At 33.9% G+C, this 19403-nt stretch overlaps 1 protein-coding gene and 1 pseudogene across 2 annotated transcripts in view; both read right to left on the reverse strand.

Moving 5' to 3' along the window:
• The window catches only part of POF1B (POF1B actin binding protein), an 80741-nt gene that overhangs the window by 44573 nt on the left and 16765 nt on the right, over positions 1–19403 (reverse strand). For both annotated transcript variants that reach the window (XM_016121869.2, XM_016121859.2), the window contains exons 4-6: positions 18764–18844; positions 7081–7182; positions 3856–4038 (exon numbers count right to left, since the gene is read on the reverse strand). In XM_016121869.2, the coding sequence (XP_015977355.1) occupies positions 3856–4038; positions 7081–7182; positions 18764–18844 (366 nt within the window). The remainder of the gene's footprint in view (positions 1–3855; positions 4039–7080; positions 7183–18763; positions 18845–19403) is intronic.
• On the reverse strand, positions 19079–19197 carry LOC118608214 (annotated as a pseudogene).

Here is a 19403-nt window from a genome sequence, read left to right on the forward strand (position 1 = left end):
TTTCTAGTTTTTAAGATGAAGCTTTAGGTTGTTTATTTGTGCTTGTTCTTGTTTTTGGAGGTAGGCCTATAACGATATGATAGTTCCTCTTATGATCACTTTTGCATGTTCCAACAGTTTTGATATGTTGTACTATCGTTATCATTTATTTCTATGTATCTCTTGATCTCTTTTTATTTCTTATCTGATCCAGTTATTCTTCAGTAGTATGTTACTTAATCTCCATGTATTTGTGGACCTTTCTATTTTCTTTTTACAGTTGATCTCTAGTTTCACAGCATTATGGTAAGAGAATATGTTTTATATGATTTCAACCCTCTTATATTTATTGAGGCTATCTCTGTGTTCCAGTATGTGGTCAATTCTTGAGAATGTTCCATGTACCCTAGAGAAGAACATATAAGTGGCTGTTTTGGGTTGGAAGGCTCTGTAAATGTCAATTATGTCTAGTTGGTCTAATGTGTCATTTAAGGATGCTATTTCCTTATTGATTTTCTGTTTGGATGATCTGTCCATATCTGACAGTGGGGTATTTATGTCCCTTAGTATGATAGTGCTTTGCTCTGTTTCTCCCTTTAGTTCTGTTAGTAATTGCTTTATGTATTTTGGGGCTCCCTGATTGGAAGCATAGATATTAATAAGTGTTATGTCTTCTTATTGCATGAATCCCTTTATCATTATGAAGTGTCCCTCAGTTTCTTTCCTTACGTTTTTAATTTTGAAGTCTATTTTGTTCTATATTAGTACCACTACTCCTGCTTTTCTCTGAATGCCATTTGCTTGAAATATTATTTTCAACCCTTTCACTCTGAGTCTATATTTGTCTTTGTAGCTGAGATGTGTCACCTTGAGACAGCATATGGTTGGGTTTTGCTTTTCCATCCATTCTGCAACTCTGTGCCTTTTTATTGGTGAGTTCAGTCCATTTACATTTAGGGTGATTTTTGAAATATGAGGTCTTCTTATAGACATTTTATCTTTTGTTTTCTGGTAGCTCGATGTTTCCATTGCTTCCTTGTCCTTGTGTTTCTGTTCTCTTTATTTCGATTTTTCTTTGTGGGTTTTGCCTCTGGTTCTTCTTGTTTTATGTTATATACTTCAGTTCTAAATCTTCTGTGTGTGGTTACCATTATGAATATGTATATATACATATATATACACAGTAGTCCATTTTCTTTTGCACGTGCCTTATCTGCATTCTCCTTTGTGATTTTGGATCTTTGAATCCTCCCCTTTTCAGTCATTTTTATCTCAGGTTGTCCCTTTGTATGCTGAATGTTTATTACTATCTTGCTATTTCAATTCTCTTCTTTTTATTTAAGCTTATAATGCCTTGTCCTTAGTAAGGGTTGCACTCTTAGTAAGGGTTGCACTCTTCAGCTTCTATTTGCTTGATAGTCACTTTACTCCTAATTATATATATATATATATATGTATATATATATATATAGACACACACACATATACACACGCATACACATACACACATATATATGTGTGTGTGTGTATATATATATGTATATATATATGTACATACATACACATTTTTTTATCATTATTTTTTAGGTGAGCTAACCTCTTTCAGTATTTCCTGGAATGCCAGCCTCATAGTAGAGAATTCCCTCATTTTTTATATGTCTGAAAAGGTCTTAATTTCTCCTTCATATTTAAAGGAGAGCTTTGCTGGATACATTATTCTAGGGTAGTAGTTCCTTTCACTTAATACTTTAAATATTTGATTCCATTCTTTTTTGGTTTGTAAGGTTTCCGCTGAGAAGTCCAAGGATAATCTCAAGGGTTTTCCTTATAAATTACCGTTTGCTCCTCCCTGGCTGTCCTGAGAATTCTGTCTTTGTGATTGATTTTTAGTAATTTTAATACAAAGTGTCTTGGTGTAGGCCTATTTGAGTTGAGATAATTAGGTGTTCTGTTGACTTCTTGAATTTCAAGCTCCAGCCCGAAATTCAAGACTGTTTGTCTGAAAATGCTTGCTAGTCCCTTCTCCTTTCCCTCACCCTTTGATAATGCCCATTATTATTGTTTCCTTTCCTGATGGTATCAGCTAGTTCTTGTATTTCGCTTTCATTATTTTTTATTCTTTGGTTTCTCTTTTTCCTTCTGATGTATTTCTAGATTTCTATCTTTGATAGCACTGATCCTTTCCTCCATTTGATTGACTCTATTTCCCAAGTTTGCTATTTCATTTTTCAACTCTTGCAGTGTGTTTTTTTTTTATCTCCAGAAGATCCATTCTGTTCTTTTTGAGGATTTCAGTCTCTTTTCTCTGCTCATCTAGTTGTTTTTTTTTCAATTCCTGAAATTGCTGATATGATTCATTTTGGAGCTCACTGAGTTTTTTCAGGAGTCTTATCCTGAATTCTCTGTCACTTAAATTACATATTTCTATGTCTATAAGCTTATTTTCCAGAGATTTTTCTCTTTCTTTCTTAGATGCCTTCTCATCTTGTTTGTTCATGGTGTTTAATGCACTATTTCTCCGCCTGGGTATTAATATAAATGTATTCTGCTTTTTTTCCAAAAAGAAGGTTTATTATATAAAGGTGTCTCTTTAGCCTGCTGCAAGGAAGGTCCTTTTCTTTTGGTTTCCATTAGTTGGCGTCCAAGTTGGATCATCCCTGCTTTATATAAAGTCTTAATAATGCCTTTTTATTTTCTGATATTTAATCACGCTTGCTACTCTGTTTCAGTCCCTGTCAGTGTTAGCAATAGTTTCGATAGCGTTTGCTCTGATTCCCCTGGGACTACATGGTGTTCTGTTTTAGAGGGTATGGTGGGAGGGGCCGTGTTGATTGGGGGTTGGGGTTTGTTTGCTCATCCTTGATTTTCAACCCTGGCCGGTAAAAATCAACTGTTGTTTTTCTGCCATCCTGCTTCTCTGATTTCTGCTCTGTTATCTGGGCCCTACCCCCAGCTACGTGGAACTCACAACTCTCCCAGGCAGTGCTGTTCAGGGAACTCGCCGCACCTTCTCCCCTCCTCCTTCTCCTATAGGTAGCTCCGGTGGCTGTGATAGGCAGCTTCTTTATTTCTCCCAGTCCACCACCCAACACCCGGAGTTCTGACTTGTGGTAGCTCTTATGTGCAGATCCCACACTTAGACATGGTGGTACGTAGTTTGGGTATTTTTTGTTGAGTTTTAGAAGTTCAGTTTATTGTTGTTTCAAGGGTAGAGATCTGGGGATGTCTCTCACTCTGCCATGTTTCTCCAAATTCCTGTTCTGGTTATTATTGTTACTTTTACTATGATGCAAAGAAATTTTGTTTCCTTTAACACTTGTACAACAGATGTTTACAAGGTTCCAAAGTCTTTAGAACACAAATTATTCACTGCAAATTGTATCCCAAGTGATTTCTCCTTAGCAACTAAGTTTTTGTATTTCGTGTACATATTCTGACTTGAGGTAATATACTGCATTTTCAAATGAGGCACATAGGAAGTAATTACCAGCTTGTGAAATGTGACCATTATAATCATATTTGATAACATCATTTGCAATTCACTGTTATTTAAGTACCATACCTCATGTAAATAGTTAATGTTGAACAACCAACTGTTGAACCCTATTTAGAATTGAGAATCAGCTAGAATTTAGGCACTCATTAATCAATTCATAACTTCCCTAGTAGATTTAATGTATTAATAGAGTTGAATTATTTTGTTTTCTGAGATGAAATGGAAAATTTAGTTTTAAAAATGCCTTAATAAAACACAAATACTAGTGGTATAACTCTTCAATATCTTGTTGAAAATTTAATATGGGTGCCTGTACAGGAAAGTGAAAAGGGTTTAAGAGGGATATTTCATTTTTATAAGAAATTCCAGATTGATCTTACCTGTTCTTGTATATGGCTTGATTCACCAGGGTGCAGTTCATTTCCAGTGCTTGTAGATATTAAATCACTTCCTGTGATGGTTTGCATTTCCTGGCTAGAATGGGATTGTTGACAGTATGGAGAATGGATTATCTGGGGCTGTTGAACAATGTGATGATGGCACTGAACCTGAGGATAGCATTCCTAAAACACATAAATATACCAAAAACAGCCACAGAGAATAAAAATTACTAACCAAGAAAAACCCAACTGCAACCATTTAAAAAAATAATAATGTGTTCTTTCACAAGATAATTCAAGCCTTAGGATTTGTAGTTTTAATAAGCGATATATTATTTTTTCAAGTTATTCCATTGAAGGCAATTTTATTGAATTCTATTTTTATTTGATCAAGTGTCTGTGACCTTCTAATTACTTAAATTGGCTAATGAATTGCATGTTATGATTAAATTAATATCCTAGTTATACTTAACACTAAAACTATAATGAATATTAATATCAATTTTTCTTTGATTATTCAACAGGTACTTCAGGATCTAATTACATAATAATACTATAGTACTGGAGATGTAGATGGATATAAAATTAGAAAATAATATAGTGGTTTTCAAGGTCAAGAAGCATATTAGAATCATAGCAAGGGCAGACAAAGTTCTTATGCTTATGAAAATTGAGCATGAAGTAAAAAAATATATACAAAAACAGTGACTGAAGCTTCAGATCCAGAAAATATCTATTCTAAATCTGACTTAATCACTTATTCTGTGATCTTGAGAAACTGTATACATAACCTTTATAAGCCTCAGTTTCCTCATTTGTAAAAGTGAAAATAGTATGTATCTTATTGGGTTGCTGTGAGGAGTAAATGAACTAACATTTATAAAGTGCCTAGTACAAAGCAGGTTTTAAGTTTTCAGTTCTCACACCTGACTACCAAATATTGTTCCAAAGCAAAATATTCATATGTTACTGTTCATGTTATTTGTGAAGCATACCACAAGCTGAATTTTTAATGTATAAGAAATCAAACATTTCTGATTTATCATGTATTTTGTCTTCTTTGATAGAGAAAAAACATACAAAGAGTACAGTTCATATGACTTGAATAATATCTTGCAACTGGCACCACTTTACCATTCTTCCACAACAAAAGACCTATTTTTAAAATAATTCTCATCTCCTAAGAGCTAGTCCTATTTGAATAAGTCTCATATGACATTATAAAGATTCATTTAGACTCTGGCTTTTTCCAGCTCATCCTACTTTATCTCTATCACTGAGGAAACTCAGCTAAGTCAAACAGTTATAGTTCTATGTGCATGGCTCCTTTTACCTTGGGCTGTCCCCCATGGCAGTTCCAAAATTCCCAAATAATTTAAGTCATTCATAAGAAAAGTGGGAGTAAAAAATGTAAATATTTAAGTTAATAGTAAGTAGCAGCAGTGTTCTCTTAATGTAGTTTTTCTTTAATTGTTCCAGATACAAAGCAATAATAATGTATAGGATATTCAATCATTTCCTCTAGGGACCAAGATTCAGAAAAGCTATTTATTCTCTTTGAAACAAGAAGTTGGAAGTGTTATGAAATGATGTGCCTCAAACATTCCTTACTATTTAAAATGTGTCAAATTTATTGTTTTGTCAGTTCAATTGGATAAAGGAAAAATATTATAATTTGATAGCTCGAGGGAATTCCCCCTTGAAGAACTGACCTGTTTGATGAAATTTTTCCATTTAGTATCATAACGTCCAGGAATTTGTTGCTATTTCTCTAATAATAGACATCTAAAAGGAAGATAGGTGTACTGTACTCTTCAGACTATATCCAGCTTTCCAAGCAGTCCAGAATATTAAAGATTTGGATGTTTATGATTCTAACAGATTATTTTATTGTGCAACATATAAGAAATAATGTATTAGTCCTATGAATCTGGTAATCGCTGCTCATAAATGCTCAAAAAATAAGACATGTTCTCATGCTGAGGAAATTAAAAAGGATAATTTAGTATACTTTAATGTTTCATTTATATATGAAAAAAATGATTTTGTGATGAATATTTATTAGATAGTATTTGACTGCCTGTTTGGGGGTTGAATTGTGCCCCTTGTCTTCCTTCACTGCCCGAAAAAAGGTATACTAAAGTCTTAACCTCCAGTATCTCAGAATGTGACCTAATTAGAAAACAGGGTCTTTACAGAGGTATAAGCAAGTTAAAATAAAGTCATTAGTATGGGTTCTAAACCAACATTACTGGTGTCTTAATAAAAAGGGGAAATTAGGACACAGAGACAGATATGCAAAGAGGAAAAATAATGTGAAAACACTTAGGGAAGATGTCATTTAAAGATAGAAGATTAAAGTTATGCATCTATAAGTGAAGTAACACCTAAGGCCACCAGAAACTAGGAGACAGATATGAAAGATTCTCTTCCCTAGAAGCTTCAGAGGGAGCATGGCCCTGCCAACACTGTGATTTTGTACTTCTAACCTCCAGAACTGTGAAACAATAAATGTCTGTTGTTTTAAACCCCCAAGATTGTGGTACTTTGTTATACTTTGTTATAGCAACCCCAAGAAACCAAGACACTGTCCCGTTCAAGAACATTCAATAGATAAATCCTAGGCTTTGTCATGCTTGTATCCACTGAACATATCATGTGGAAACCTCTTCTGGTTACAGTAACAATTCCACTTTGAAAGACTAAAGGCTCTAGATGCCATGGAATCTAGATGCCATCGCCCCACAACAATATTGTACTCTACTTGGCCTCTCAGTTAAGCTCAATGGAATTTAAAAAATGTAACTTGAAGCTTTAGTTTTCTAGATCTTTACAGTTTGCCATATTTTACATGTCTTTCATACATATTCATTAAAAATTTTATTTTATATTAGATGAGTTGAGATAAAATTATGATACTTTAAATTATAATTTTTGTGAGACCAGTGTAAAGGAAATATACAAGTTCAGGTTCTACCACTAATTATTTTTGTGAATTGACATCTTTACTTCAGTTTCCCTTTCCATAAAACAAGAACAATAATACTTCACATGAGAAAATGGATATGGAAGTGTTAAGGATTATATTAAGGGCTGTAGACATAACGAAGTATTATTGTGACTCATGGTGGTCTTTCCTAGCATTTTACAATTGGCTGTCATTTCAGATTTACTAAAATATTCAAAAGTATACATTTACAAAATAGGCCTTAAAATTTTACGTACCTGATCCATATTTAGTTTCTCCACTTTTCTTATTGTTTTTTCATAAATAACATTGTTGCCTGGAAAGAAATGGCCTCCTCTTAGGAATGGAGACAGTGGTTCCTATAAAGAGAGTAAAGACTATGTTTTGCTTTGAAAAACACCTTTTCAGGAAAAGCTTAACTTTAGCAAATATCTGGTCTCTAAAAAACTTTGATGTAGTGTCAGACTTTAAGAAAAGAGTGGAATGACATCCCAATAAGGTCTGAGAGATGTAAGGAAATAGTAAAAAAGATAGCTTATTTTCTCAAACCAAACAATCTGGATCTCTTCTACTACACTTAACTAGGCTTAACACAGTGTTTTGTAGGAAACTAAAATGGGGGTGGGAAAAATATTTTTTTCTCTTTCTAAGGCAAGATATAATGAGTTTCTTCTGAGCTAGACAGGTACAAGATTAACCTTATTTAAATTGGGTATGCTGTCAGGTTCTTTCTATGCAAAAGTATTATTAGAGAAATGCAAAATAAACAATTCTGTACCTTGAGCTGTAAAGTAGGTAGAACTATATTCAAGATTTTTTCCTGGAACTCAATTTGGGTACCCTTGATATGTACTACTCTTACTTGTGATTATAATCATAGCTAAAGCTCTCAGTACAACATGTTTTGAATACTGAGAACAGAATAGAGGCTTTAAGAGTCACTGTATCTCCATATAATCAACTAAATTGATGTAGTATTATCCAAGTGCTTAGAAGATGTCATCCAATGAAATAAAGGCTGTTTACATGTCTAAGATCTTAAAGAAATCAGGGAAGAGCTAATAAGAATCTGATGGGAAGTCTAAATTAAATGTAATGTGTGCTATATTCCATTCCCTTCTTTTGGTTTTCATATGAGTCTTGTAGAAGGGGAGTTATGGTTGTCTTTTTTGAAGGGGATTAGCCAAGCTGTAACAATTAATGTGTTTAGGACCATTAGAAAATCAACAAAGTTTGCTAGCACTTTTGTAGTTTGCTATTGTAAAATATCTTAGAGCGACTTGATTAAAACACTGGTTGCTGAGAAGACAAGACACTCTTGAACCCAAAGCTATACACTTCTTATATTCAAGTTTGAATAAAGAGTGCTTACTAAATGTTCCTGAGATACTTCGGTAAAAAATAAACATGTAACTGATTAAATTCGACTAGCCGATGAATTGTTAAATCTAAAGATGAGAATATTTAGGTAAATTGCCTAGAAACTATTTTGTGTTTGTTTGTTTGTTTGTTTTTAAAAATCCTCCTTGGTTATTATTTGCAACCTTGTAACACATGATTACTATGCACAATATACTTTGTTAACTATTATAAAGCCTGAATCAAACTTAGATTATTACCAGGAGCACTAAATATTGATAAGGGTTCATCAAACTATAGCCAGCAGCCTATTTTGTGATATCTTCAAGCTAAGAATGACATTTAGATTTTTAAAGACTGCAAGTAAAAGGAAAGAAGACCAAACACTATGTAGCCAGCAAAGCCTAAACTTTTTACTATACAGCCCTTTACAGACAATTTTACTAATCAATGGTCTGGACGATATATGAACACAAATACATGTAATATAATAGAAAGTGGCAAGTGTGAGAGGTATGGAAAAATAGCTTATGAGATGGATTTAAAAAACAAACAAACAAACAAAAACTGAGTTTCATCCAGCAGTGCTTGGGTAGGTTCCTTGGATCAGGTGGCATTTGAGAAAAGGTTAAGGTGGCCTTTAGATATGAGGAGATGGAAAACAATGGTGTTACAAATGAAGGAAACAAATTAAGTCAAGACACTATTGTTGGTCCTTAAGATCAGGAACAGGACAAGGATGCCCAGTTTCACCACTCTTGTTCAACATTGTACTGGAAGTCTTAGCCAAAACAAGAAGACAGGAAAGATAACTAAAAAGGAATATCCAAATTGGAAAGGATAAAGTAAAACTGTCATTATTTGCAGAAGACATGATACTATATATAGAGAACCCTAAAGATTCCACCCAAAAATTGTTAGAACTGATCAATGAATTCAGTCAAGTAGCAGGATACAAAATTAATTTTTAGAAGCCAGTGGCATTTTTATACACCAATTATGAACTTTCAAAAAGCGAAATTAAGAAAACAATCCCATTTACAATTGTATCAAAAACAGTAAAATACCTGGAAATCAAATTAACCAAGAAGGTAATAGACCTCTTCTCTGAAAATTATGTCATTGAAAAAAGAAATTGAAGAAGATACAAATAAGTGGAAGCACATATTGTGCTCATGTGTAAAAAGAATCAACATCATTAAAATGGCCAAGCTACCCAAAGCAATCTATAGATTCAATACAATCTCTATCAAAATACCAATGGCATTTTTCAGAGAACTAGAAAAAATAATCCTAAAATTTATGTGGAACTACAAAAAAACCCCGAAGAGCCACGGAAATCTTGAGAAAGAAGAATAAAGTTAGAGATTTCACACTGCTTCATATCAAACTATATGACAAGGCTATGGTAATTAAAACAGCATGGTACTCGCATAAAAACAGATACATTGATAAATGGAACATAATAGAGAGCCCAGAAATACATGACACCTATATGCTCACTTAATATATGAGCAAAGGAGGCAAGAATATACAATGGGGTAAAGACAGTCAATAAATGGTGTTGGAAAAATTGGACAGATACATGGAAAAAAAAAGAAACTGGACCATCTTCTTACATCATATACAAGAGTAGACCCAAAATGGATTAAAGGCTTAAATGTAAGTCCTAAAACCATAAAACTTCTAAAAGAAAACATATTTTCATAGGCAATAAACTTCCTAATATTGCTAACAGTAATTTCTTTTCGGCTATATCTCCTCAGGCAAGGGAAACAAAAGAAAAAATAAACAAATGGAACTACATCAAACTGAAAAGTTTTTGCACAGCAAAGGAAACCACCAACAAAATGAAAACACAACTGACTGGGAGAATATATTAGCTTATGACATATTTGATAAGGGGTTAATATCTGAAATACATAAATAACTCATACAACTCAACAACAACAACAACAAAAACAAACAATCCAATTTAAAAGATGGACAGAAGACCTGAATAGATATTTCTCCAAAGACGAAATAAAGATGGCCAATAGACAAATTAAAAAATGCTCAAGGTCACTAATCATCAGAGAAATGAATATTAAAACCACAATGAGATGTCACCTCCTGCCTATCAGAATGGCTATCATCAATAAATCAAAGAACATGTGTTGGCAAGGATGCGGAGAAAAGGGAACCATACATTGTTGATGTGATTGCAGATTGGTATAGCCGCTATGGAAAACAGTCTGGAGGTTTCTCAAAAAATTAAAAATGGCTATACCTTTTGACCCAGCAATTGAACTTCCAGATATTTATCCAAAGAAAACCAAAACAATAATTCATAAATATCTATGCACCCCTATGTTCGTGGCTATTTATAATAGCCAAGATATGGAAGCAAACTAAATGCCCATCAATAGATGGCTGGATAAAGAAGGTATGGTTCTTAAATATAATGGAATATTACTCAGCCATTAAAAAAATGAAATCCTACCATTTGCAACGACATGGATGGACCTAGTAGTTATTATGCTGAGTGAAATAAGTCAGACAGAGAAAGATAAATACCATATGATTTCATTTATATGTGGAATCTAAGGAACCAAAAGAACAAACTAATCGAAATTAGACTCATAAATATAGAGGCCAATATGATGATGGTCAGAGTGGAAGGGGGTTGGAGGCTAGGAGAAAGTGGTGAAGGGTTAAAGAAGTACAAATTAGTAGATGACAGATGGTCACTGGGATAAGGAGCACAGCATACGGAATGCAGTCAGCATTAATGGAATGGCTAGGTGAAGACCCAGAGGAGAGAAAGAGCAATCAGGGGAATCATTTGTAAACTATATAAATGTCAACTGTTATACTGTATGCTTGAAACTAATAATAAAATGCAATTAATAAAAAAATACACCGAGTTTGAAAAAGTGTAAGTTGTATGTAGGGGACATGCTTGGCAAATGGAGCTAGGTTCTGCAAACAGTGAGAAGCCTTTGAAAGTTTTTAAAAAGATGAGAGGTAAAAATAAGTCTACTTTGGGAAGAATAATTGGAGAATGGAAAGAGTATAGGTGAAGAGACAGTTAGGAGATTATCCTAAATCATTAAGGACAATACTTTTCAAAGATGATATTGAGATCTTGAACCTGAGGAATCTACTATGTGGCCAATGGTGCCAAAAACAAAAATAGAAAAAAAGTTGAGACATATTGAGTTTTATGTGCTCCTGGTAAGAATCCAAGTCTGATTCATGTTTGTATTCCTCATAACACTTTGCAAAATAAATAGTGCATAGTAATCTCTTAAATATGTGTCAAGTTATTGCAAAGAACTAGCAAAGAGGCTCTTACAAAACATGTGTAGGTGGGCTTTCAGGTATAGATGTCAGCACATAGTCAAAACATGTCTGAACTGAACGGGGAGCTCATGGTTACAGTTATAGGTTTCAGAGTCATATGCTTAACAGTTCTAGTTAAAACCATGCAATTGTTGAAAAGGCAAGTAAAGATCAAGGAACTAGATGGATCTTAAAAAGTATGAGAATAAGAAAAGAAAAATGTCATAAGATTAAGAGAAGAGAAACTTCAATAATTAGTGGAAAGGTGAGTAAAGGTATAAATGGTTCAGAGAGTGAATTAGAAAGTGGCTTGAATTTGGGCTACTATAAATCAGTTGGATTTGATGACTAAAATTGCTGGCAGCAGGTGTGATGGAAAAAAATTACAGAACCTGTATTTAGTTCTGACTCTATCACTTACTTTCTGTGGAAACTTAGGCAAGTCATTTACCTTCTCTGAGGTTCAGTTTTCTTATTATAGGGATAGTAATGCAGGGTGCTTTATCAAGCAAAATAATATATTTTAAAGTACCTTAATCTATAAATTTATGTACAAGTAATATTGCTTTTTAATGATACAGTAAAATAATATTTAAAATAAACACTGCATTTAAAATAATTATGAACATATTGTTAGAATTATTTTAGGATATCAAGTTAAAAAAATACACAAAAGTGGGCTTATTGAGGGCAAGGATGTTATCCATCTTGAATACCACATAGTGAATGAACAGATGATTGGGTGAGAAGAGAGATGAAATTTTATCTTTAGGATATAAGCGTCTTCTAAGAGGGGAAAAGTAAATTTAGCAAAAACATGAAATTTTCTTTTCTATGAACTAAAGTTTACTATGAATTCTGAAGCATTATCATTTTTAAGAAGAAAAATGGTTTAGGTATTGACAATATTGATTCTCTCTAAAATGTGTGTTGGGTTTATTATTTTAAATGACTTACTTAAAAAAAAAGCATCCGAATTTAAGGGACTGTTATTTCCCCCAAAATCTATAAAAAGGTAAAACCAAATATTACTATGAATAAATTGTTCTACATAAAACAGGTCACTAAAATAAATTTAATCAGAAGTTTTAGATTTCTCACAAATAAGCTGCTGGACAGTTTTTACTATTTTGGCAGCTTTTATTTTTTTTCTATCTGTAAATTTTAATTGGTGCTAGATCCATCTTAAAAATTGACAAGTGTTTTTAAAGATAGATGATCTTATAATATAATTGTTACTTTTAGATACTCTGTCAGTAGTTCTCACATCTAACAAAGACCATAATCCCAACATCAACTTTACTGTTACCAGGCCATGAAAACTTACTGGAGAAAAACAAACAAACAAACAAACAAACAAACAAGAAAAGAGAAGAAAAGAAAAAAGAAAAGAAAAGAAAAACAATTTACTAATTTGTCTCAGTACAAACTCAAGTTATCCAATTTTAGGAGGCCCTCCCAACCTTCATGGTCATACTTGTATTCATCGAATTCTCTATAACTGGTTACAAATCTTTTCATTTTCCTAAATCCCCTATGTTCATGTTCCTTCATTATCTTGCTTGTTGAGAAACCCAAGATAATCTGTCCAATGAGATTCCTTCATTTTCCTCCCAACCTCAAAAATCTATCTTTAGTTTCTGCTCCTTCCATCTCGTTACAGAGAAAGATATACTTCTCTTTTATCTCTGAAGTCGCTTATCTGTCTATATCTGGAATCCTATTCCCTCATCTCTTCCAGAATCTTATCCCATTTGTCTGTATTCTCTGTTGCATCTGTAGTCTTCTTTATTTCTGGTTCTTTTCCTCTATCTACAAATCTCTTAGATCTCCAAAATTCTGTTTTCACCATTAGCTACTACCCCTTCTCTCCTTCCTTTGACCAACATTCTTTTTGGAAGAGTAATACTCACTGCCTGCATTTCTTCTTGATCTATTCACCCATTAACTTTTAGCATCTGGATTTTGCCTATACAAGTACACCAAAACTGCTCTCTTAAGTATCACTGCTGCTTTCTTAATGGTCAAACTCTATTATCAAACCTCATCCTCCTTGGCTTCTTGGTCATTAAAGACAGTTAACCACCCCTTTCTCTGTTTGCTTCAGTTAATTCTGTGTTCAAATCCCTCTCTGACAACTCTGCCTGTGGCTCCTGACTTCTGTTCTCTTAAAGTAGAAATTTCTCAAAGTTCTGACCTCAACCTTTCTCTGAGGCATTTTTAACTGCCTATTGGACATCTTCATTTCTATGCACCTCGAATACTACTGTTTCAAAAAATATTAAATCTCCCCCTTTCTCAAACCAGCTTCTTTCCCCCTCACTCCTTAATCCTTTTTTTTTTTACTTAAACCTTTTAACTGTGCTACCATACTCCTGGTATTTCAAACTAAAAACACTTAGGGTCATATTTGACTATTCCTCTTTTAATCCCATATCCAATATAAGTTATCAAATTTTGTCAAAACTACTTCCAGAATAACTGTCAGAAAATATTGAGAGTGATAGATTTGGAATCAGAAGACCTTAGCAAGTCATACTTATTTAAGCTTTCCTCATTAGCAAAATTATATTTATAATAATGTTCATTGTAATAATATCATAAATACCACAATAAATCTTTCTCTGATTCCCCCCAAACAATGTGTTATCTACACCTCTAAACTTCAATAGAACTTCATCTGCATTCCTTTCATGGCATCTATCATATACCCCACCATGTATTTTTACATAGCTATTTGTGGATATACCTTATTTCCCTTTCTGAGAGGAATTGTAATTTTCTTTGATTTGAGAACCATATCTTATTTCTTTTTTTTCCTATTTGAAGACTGTACAGTGCCCACCCCACAGAAGAAGCTTCAAAACTGAAAAATTAATGAAGCTGATTAATATCGATTGGACTCTATCTACTTGATGGAACAAAATATTTCCTTCATTTCTGGGACAAGTTTTATGCCAGAATGCATAGATACTTTGACTAAAATGACAACAAATGAAGAATAAGGAAGATTAGGAACAACTAAAACTAAAAAAGCTAATCAGGTTGAAGGAAATCATAATGAGAGAAGTAGATTCAGATTAGTTTAATTACAGAGAGGATAAGTAAAGATTAGACAAACTTGGTGGTGAAAGAAGATAAAATTTCCACTTAAGAGGCTCAGCTTATTATAAATATTTTAATTAAACCAGAATTTTCTCTTATGTAAATTTTAAAAAGTAAACAAAAAAGCATATACTTACATAAATAAAATGGGGAATATATCTAGATAGGATTTTCAACATGCTCTGAAAAACTAGTTAGATTATTTTTGTTTACGAAACATGGGGAGCAAAATTTGTTTTATTCTCAATAATGAAAAGAGTAAAAAGCTTTAAAATGATCATTTTTCTTTAACTGTCTACTGGACCTTCTCCCTGGGAAATTCTTTACTTCTTTATAGTCAAACACAGCCATAATGAACGCCTTTACAGGGGCAGGCACAGTATTACAAATATGTTACATACTTGCATATGTATTTCTAATTTCTCTGCCTTTGTAATTACACTGTGGCTGGGGAGACTGGGTAGGGGCAGGTGATATGTAGATGAGTCTTTAGATCCTAATTCACTTACATCATTAATTGTCTTTAATTTGCAAATGATTTCCCCTCCCCCAGATCTGCATTGTTCAATTTCAGCTCCAACTCTGCTTGTTTGTAACTAAATGATTTGGGGTCAGTTAAGAAGATTCAAGAAGGTTGGAACCTTGTTTTGTTCACTGCTCTATCCCAAGTTCTTAGGGCAATTTTTGGTACACAGTAGAAAATTGATAAATATTCATTGAATAAAGGACTAAATTTCTCTGTGTTTTTGTGTGCTTACCTTTTTAAGATTAAATTGAATAAAATGTAAATTTCCTAGCACAGAGTGCATACCCATAAATATTAATTCTTCCTTTCTCTATGAACTAAAGTATAACAATGCATCCAAAGTCACATAAGAATCACTGGCAAAGTGGACTGAAATTCAAATGATTTAATATTTTAAATCTCTCTGCAGATATGTTCTAGGAAAACATGGTAATTCTCATATTATTAAAAATAAAGGTAGGACTATCTAGAGTTAATTATTTGAAAGCCATGGATATCAAGTGAAATATGCATACAAATATATGCATATTCTCCAGTTTGGGTGTGAAAGAAAAAGAGAGAGGAAGGAAGAAAGGGGAGGGTAAAGTGACTGGCCAAGTTATAAAAAGAAGCACACTCTCATCTTTCAGGCCCTCCTAATGACCCCCTTTCCCACAATTTTCAGATTTGTTGCTTAAACATTTGATTCTGAAAATGAAGGAGGAAGCAGCTGCATTACTACAATCACGTTCTCTTCTGATGTGTGTGTGTGTGTGTGTGTGTGTTTGTGTGTACATATATATGTATATATATAAAAAGTATATATGTGTGTGTATGTATATATGTATGTGTGTGTATGTACACACACATACACACACACACACAAATGTCCAAAATAATCGCCCCAATACAGAGATTGCATGATCACAGGTTCACACGCACGCATGCACAACAATCAGCTTTGCTAACTAAAGGCATATGAGAAAATGATGTTAAAAGAAAGAAAGAAAAGGAGACATAGACGCAAGAAGAATAGTACATCCTCCCCATCCACGTAGAATAGAATCAAGTGTGTTATCCTAATTTAACTTTCTGTTTTCCATAGCTAAAGTAAATAATCAATTTTGTTTTTTGAGAAAGGGAAAGATTGCTTCCTGCAATCATGGAGCTATACAATAAAGAGCAAAGCAAAGAACTGCTGTGTAATTCTCTGGGGCACACTGTTTCTATTTGTGAAACTTTTGTACTTCGAACCCCATTGAGAGATTAGATTAAACATGGCAGAGTGAGAAGTGTCCCCAGATATATTCCCTTGAAACAACAATAAGCTAAACATCTAAAACTCATTAAAAATGCCCAACCGCACACCAGCATGTCTGAGCATGGGATATGCACAGGTTAAAACCCGGGGTATTGGGTGGTGGACTGGGAGAAATAAAGAAGCTGCCTCTCACAGCTGCCAGGGCTACCTGTAGAAGGAGCAGGAGGGGAGATAGTGCAGCGAATTCCCTGAACAGCCCTGCCTAGGAAAGTGGTGAGCTCCCAGTGCCCGGTGGCAGGACTTAGTCATCAGGGCAGAAAGCAGAGAAGCAGGAAGGCAGAAAAGAGAGGACGGCAGAAAAACGACAGTTGATTTTTTACCGAGGCTGAGCAGAAACCCCCATCTCCCAACCCAGAGAGCCGCTTCTGCATACACTCCAAGACCGAACACCACACAGCCCCAGGGGAATCTGAACAAACACTACCGAACTGTTGCTAACACTGACAGGGACTAAAACTGAGGATAGCGAGCATGATTGAATTTCTATAAGAAAATAAAAAGGCATTACTAAGACTTTATATAAAGCAGGTATACAAGAGGCTAGAAGCCACCTATTGGAAGCCAAAAGAAAAGTGGTTCTTTGCAGCAGGCTAAAGAGAGTCCTTTATACAATAACTCTTTTTGGAAAACAAAAAAACAGAATATATTCCTATTAATGCCCAGGTGGAGAAATAGTCCATTAAAAACAATGAACAACCAAGGTGACAAAGTATCTCATAAAGTGAAAAATCTCCAGAAAATAAGTGTACAGACATAGAAACACGCAACTTAAATGACAGAGAATTCAAGATGGTACGTCTGAAAATGTTCAGAGAGTTCCAAAATGAGCCTTATCAACAATTTCAGGAATTGAAAAAAAATCTAGATGAGCAAGTCAAGAAGATTGAAACCCTCGAAAAGAACAAATAGATCTTAAGAAAAAAACACACTGCAAGAGTTGAAAATGAAATAGCAAGCTTGGGAAATAGAGTTGACCAAATGGATGAAAGGATCAGTGATATTGAGGGAATTCTCCACTACAAGGCCTGCACTCCAGGAAATACTGAAAGAGGTCAGCTCACCTAAAACAAAATGATAATAACAAAAAAAAAACACCGATAATTAGGAGTAAAGTGATATCAGGCAAATAAAAGCTGAGGAGTGCAACTCTTACTAAGAAGAGGGCATTATAATCTTAAAATAAGAAGAGATTTGCTATAACAAGATAGTAAAGATAGTTCAACATACATAGGGACAATTTGAGACAACAAAGACTGAAAATGGGAGGATTCAAAGATAAAATTAGCAAAGGGAATGGAGATAAGGCATGTAGAGAAGAAGCTGTGGTACATATATACAATGGAATATTACTCAACCATAAGAAGAGATGAAATACTTCCATTTGTGAAAACCTGGATGGACCTCGAGATAATCATGCTAAGCGAATTAAGCCAGACAAAAAAGGTTGAAAATCACATGACATCACTTATATGTGGGATAAAGCCTAAAAACAAGATATGAACAGGACAAACAAACAGAGACTCCTGACCATGGACTATAGACTTGTTACCAGAGGGGATGGGAGAGGGGGGAGGGGGAAAATAAAATGTTTAAATAAATAAATAAATAAATAAATAAAATGTTTAAAAAAAACATTGACGAACCTCCTGTTGCAGCTAAAGAAAGTGTGTGTTTGTGTGTGTGTGTGTGTGTGTGTGTGTGTGTGTATTTTGAGGAAGGCTTATTACTGTAAGAAAAATTTTTCTTAATTTTATTCTCAAAGTGAGACAGTTAATTCTATCTTAGTTTATAAAATATAAGGTTATATATATTCAGTAGAAAGTATAATTATGTAATTTCAAATAGCTCATCGATAGGCACAAAAGTTCATAGGCAAAAAACGCATGGAGACACTTCAACTTTCGACTTTTCACTTTCTTCTTTCTAACCTATATTTCAATGGCAAATCTAACCAGACTAAAGATTCCAACTTCTGATATAACAACTGGTAGCTCTTATGTGATGCTTATGAAAGAACTTTGTCCCTTTTTTTTCCTTAGGTTTGAAGTGCATAATAATCCTTTGTAACACAGGGGTGGGACTATAGAGGTAGAAAGACTTTATGACCCAAGGGTTTACATGGTGCTTGGAACTGTTGCAGCTCTGATTCAGAATGTATAAGCAAATGGTTCTCTAGAATTAAAGATGATTATAAATGAACTTTATAAACAGTAGAAAGTCCAACAATCTGATGTTAGGGATATAGTAACTGACTCACTCTTCTTGTTTAGCTGTCAACTTGTAAGGAATTATAGGTCGGCATAAGAGTTCGTGTGACATGGCTTACCTGTTCAGGATTTTGTACTATATATCTCCTAATAGTGGTTTGTGGATATGTAGTGACTTTCACTGTTGGAGAATGGAGTTCCTGTGAAGAAAAGATAAAAGCTGCATATAAGTATAGCTATTTAGTAACCTTAGAGCCATCACTAGTAATAGGTAGCAATTTTCAGAGTGAAAATTATATCTATCTCTCTATTTATTTATTTATCTGTTTGTTTGTTTGTTTATTTGTTTTTTTTAGCTGAGGCAACCCTTGGTTGACCTCACAGATTGCAAGGACCTTGTCAGCTTACAATCCTTTTTTTTAAAATATTTTTTATGCCTACAACACCTGGTTTTCCTAGGTGGTCTCCCATCTAAGTACTAACCAGGCCCGACCCTGCCTAGCTTCCAAGATCAGACGGGATTGAGCTTGTTCAGGGTAGCATGGCCATAGACCAGAGTGAAAATTTTACGACCATTTGCATAAATGATGACATCTGAATTTATATTGTAGTTAATTTCAGTCTCAAAACATCTTAAAGCATGTGTTTAGGTGTTCAGAATTGTGCTAGGTATTTCTATTACTCATTTCACAGTAAATTCATCACACAGTCTAAATTATAGTTGATGAGAGTTTCAAAATATTTCATTGTTAATGCCCC

The sequence above is a fragment of the Rousettus aegyptiacus genome, unplaced genomic scaffold (genome assembly GCF_014176215.1).
Source record: "Rousettus aegyptiacus isolate mRouAeg1 unplaced genomic scaffold, mRouAeg1.p scaffold_m13_p_9, whole genome shotgun sequence".
In the NCBI taxonomy this organism is placed as follows: domain Eukaryota; kingdom Metazoa; phylum Chordata; class Mammalia; order Chiroptera; family Pteropodidae; genus Rousettus; species Rousettus aegyptiacus.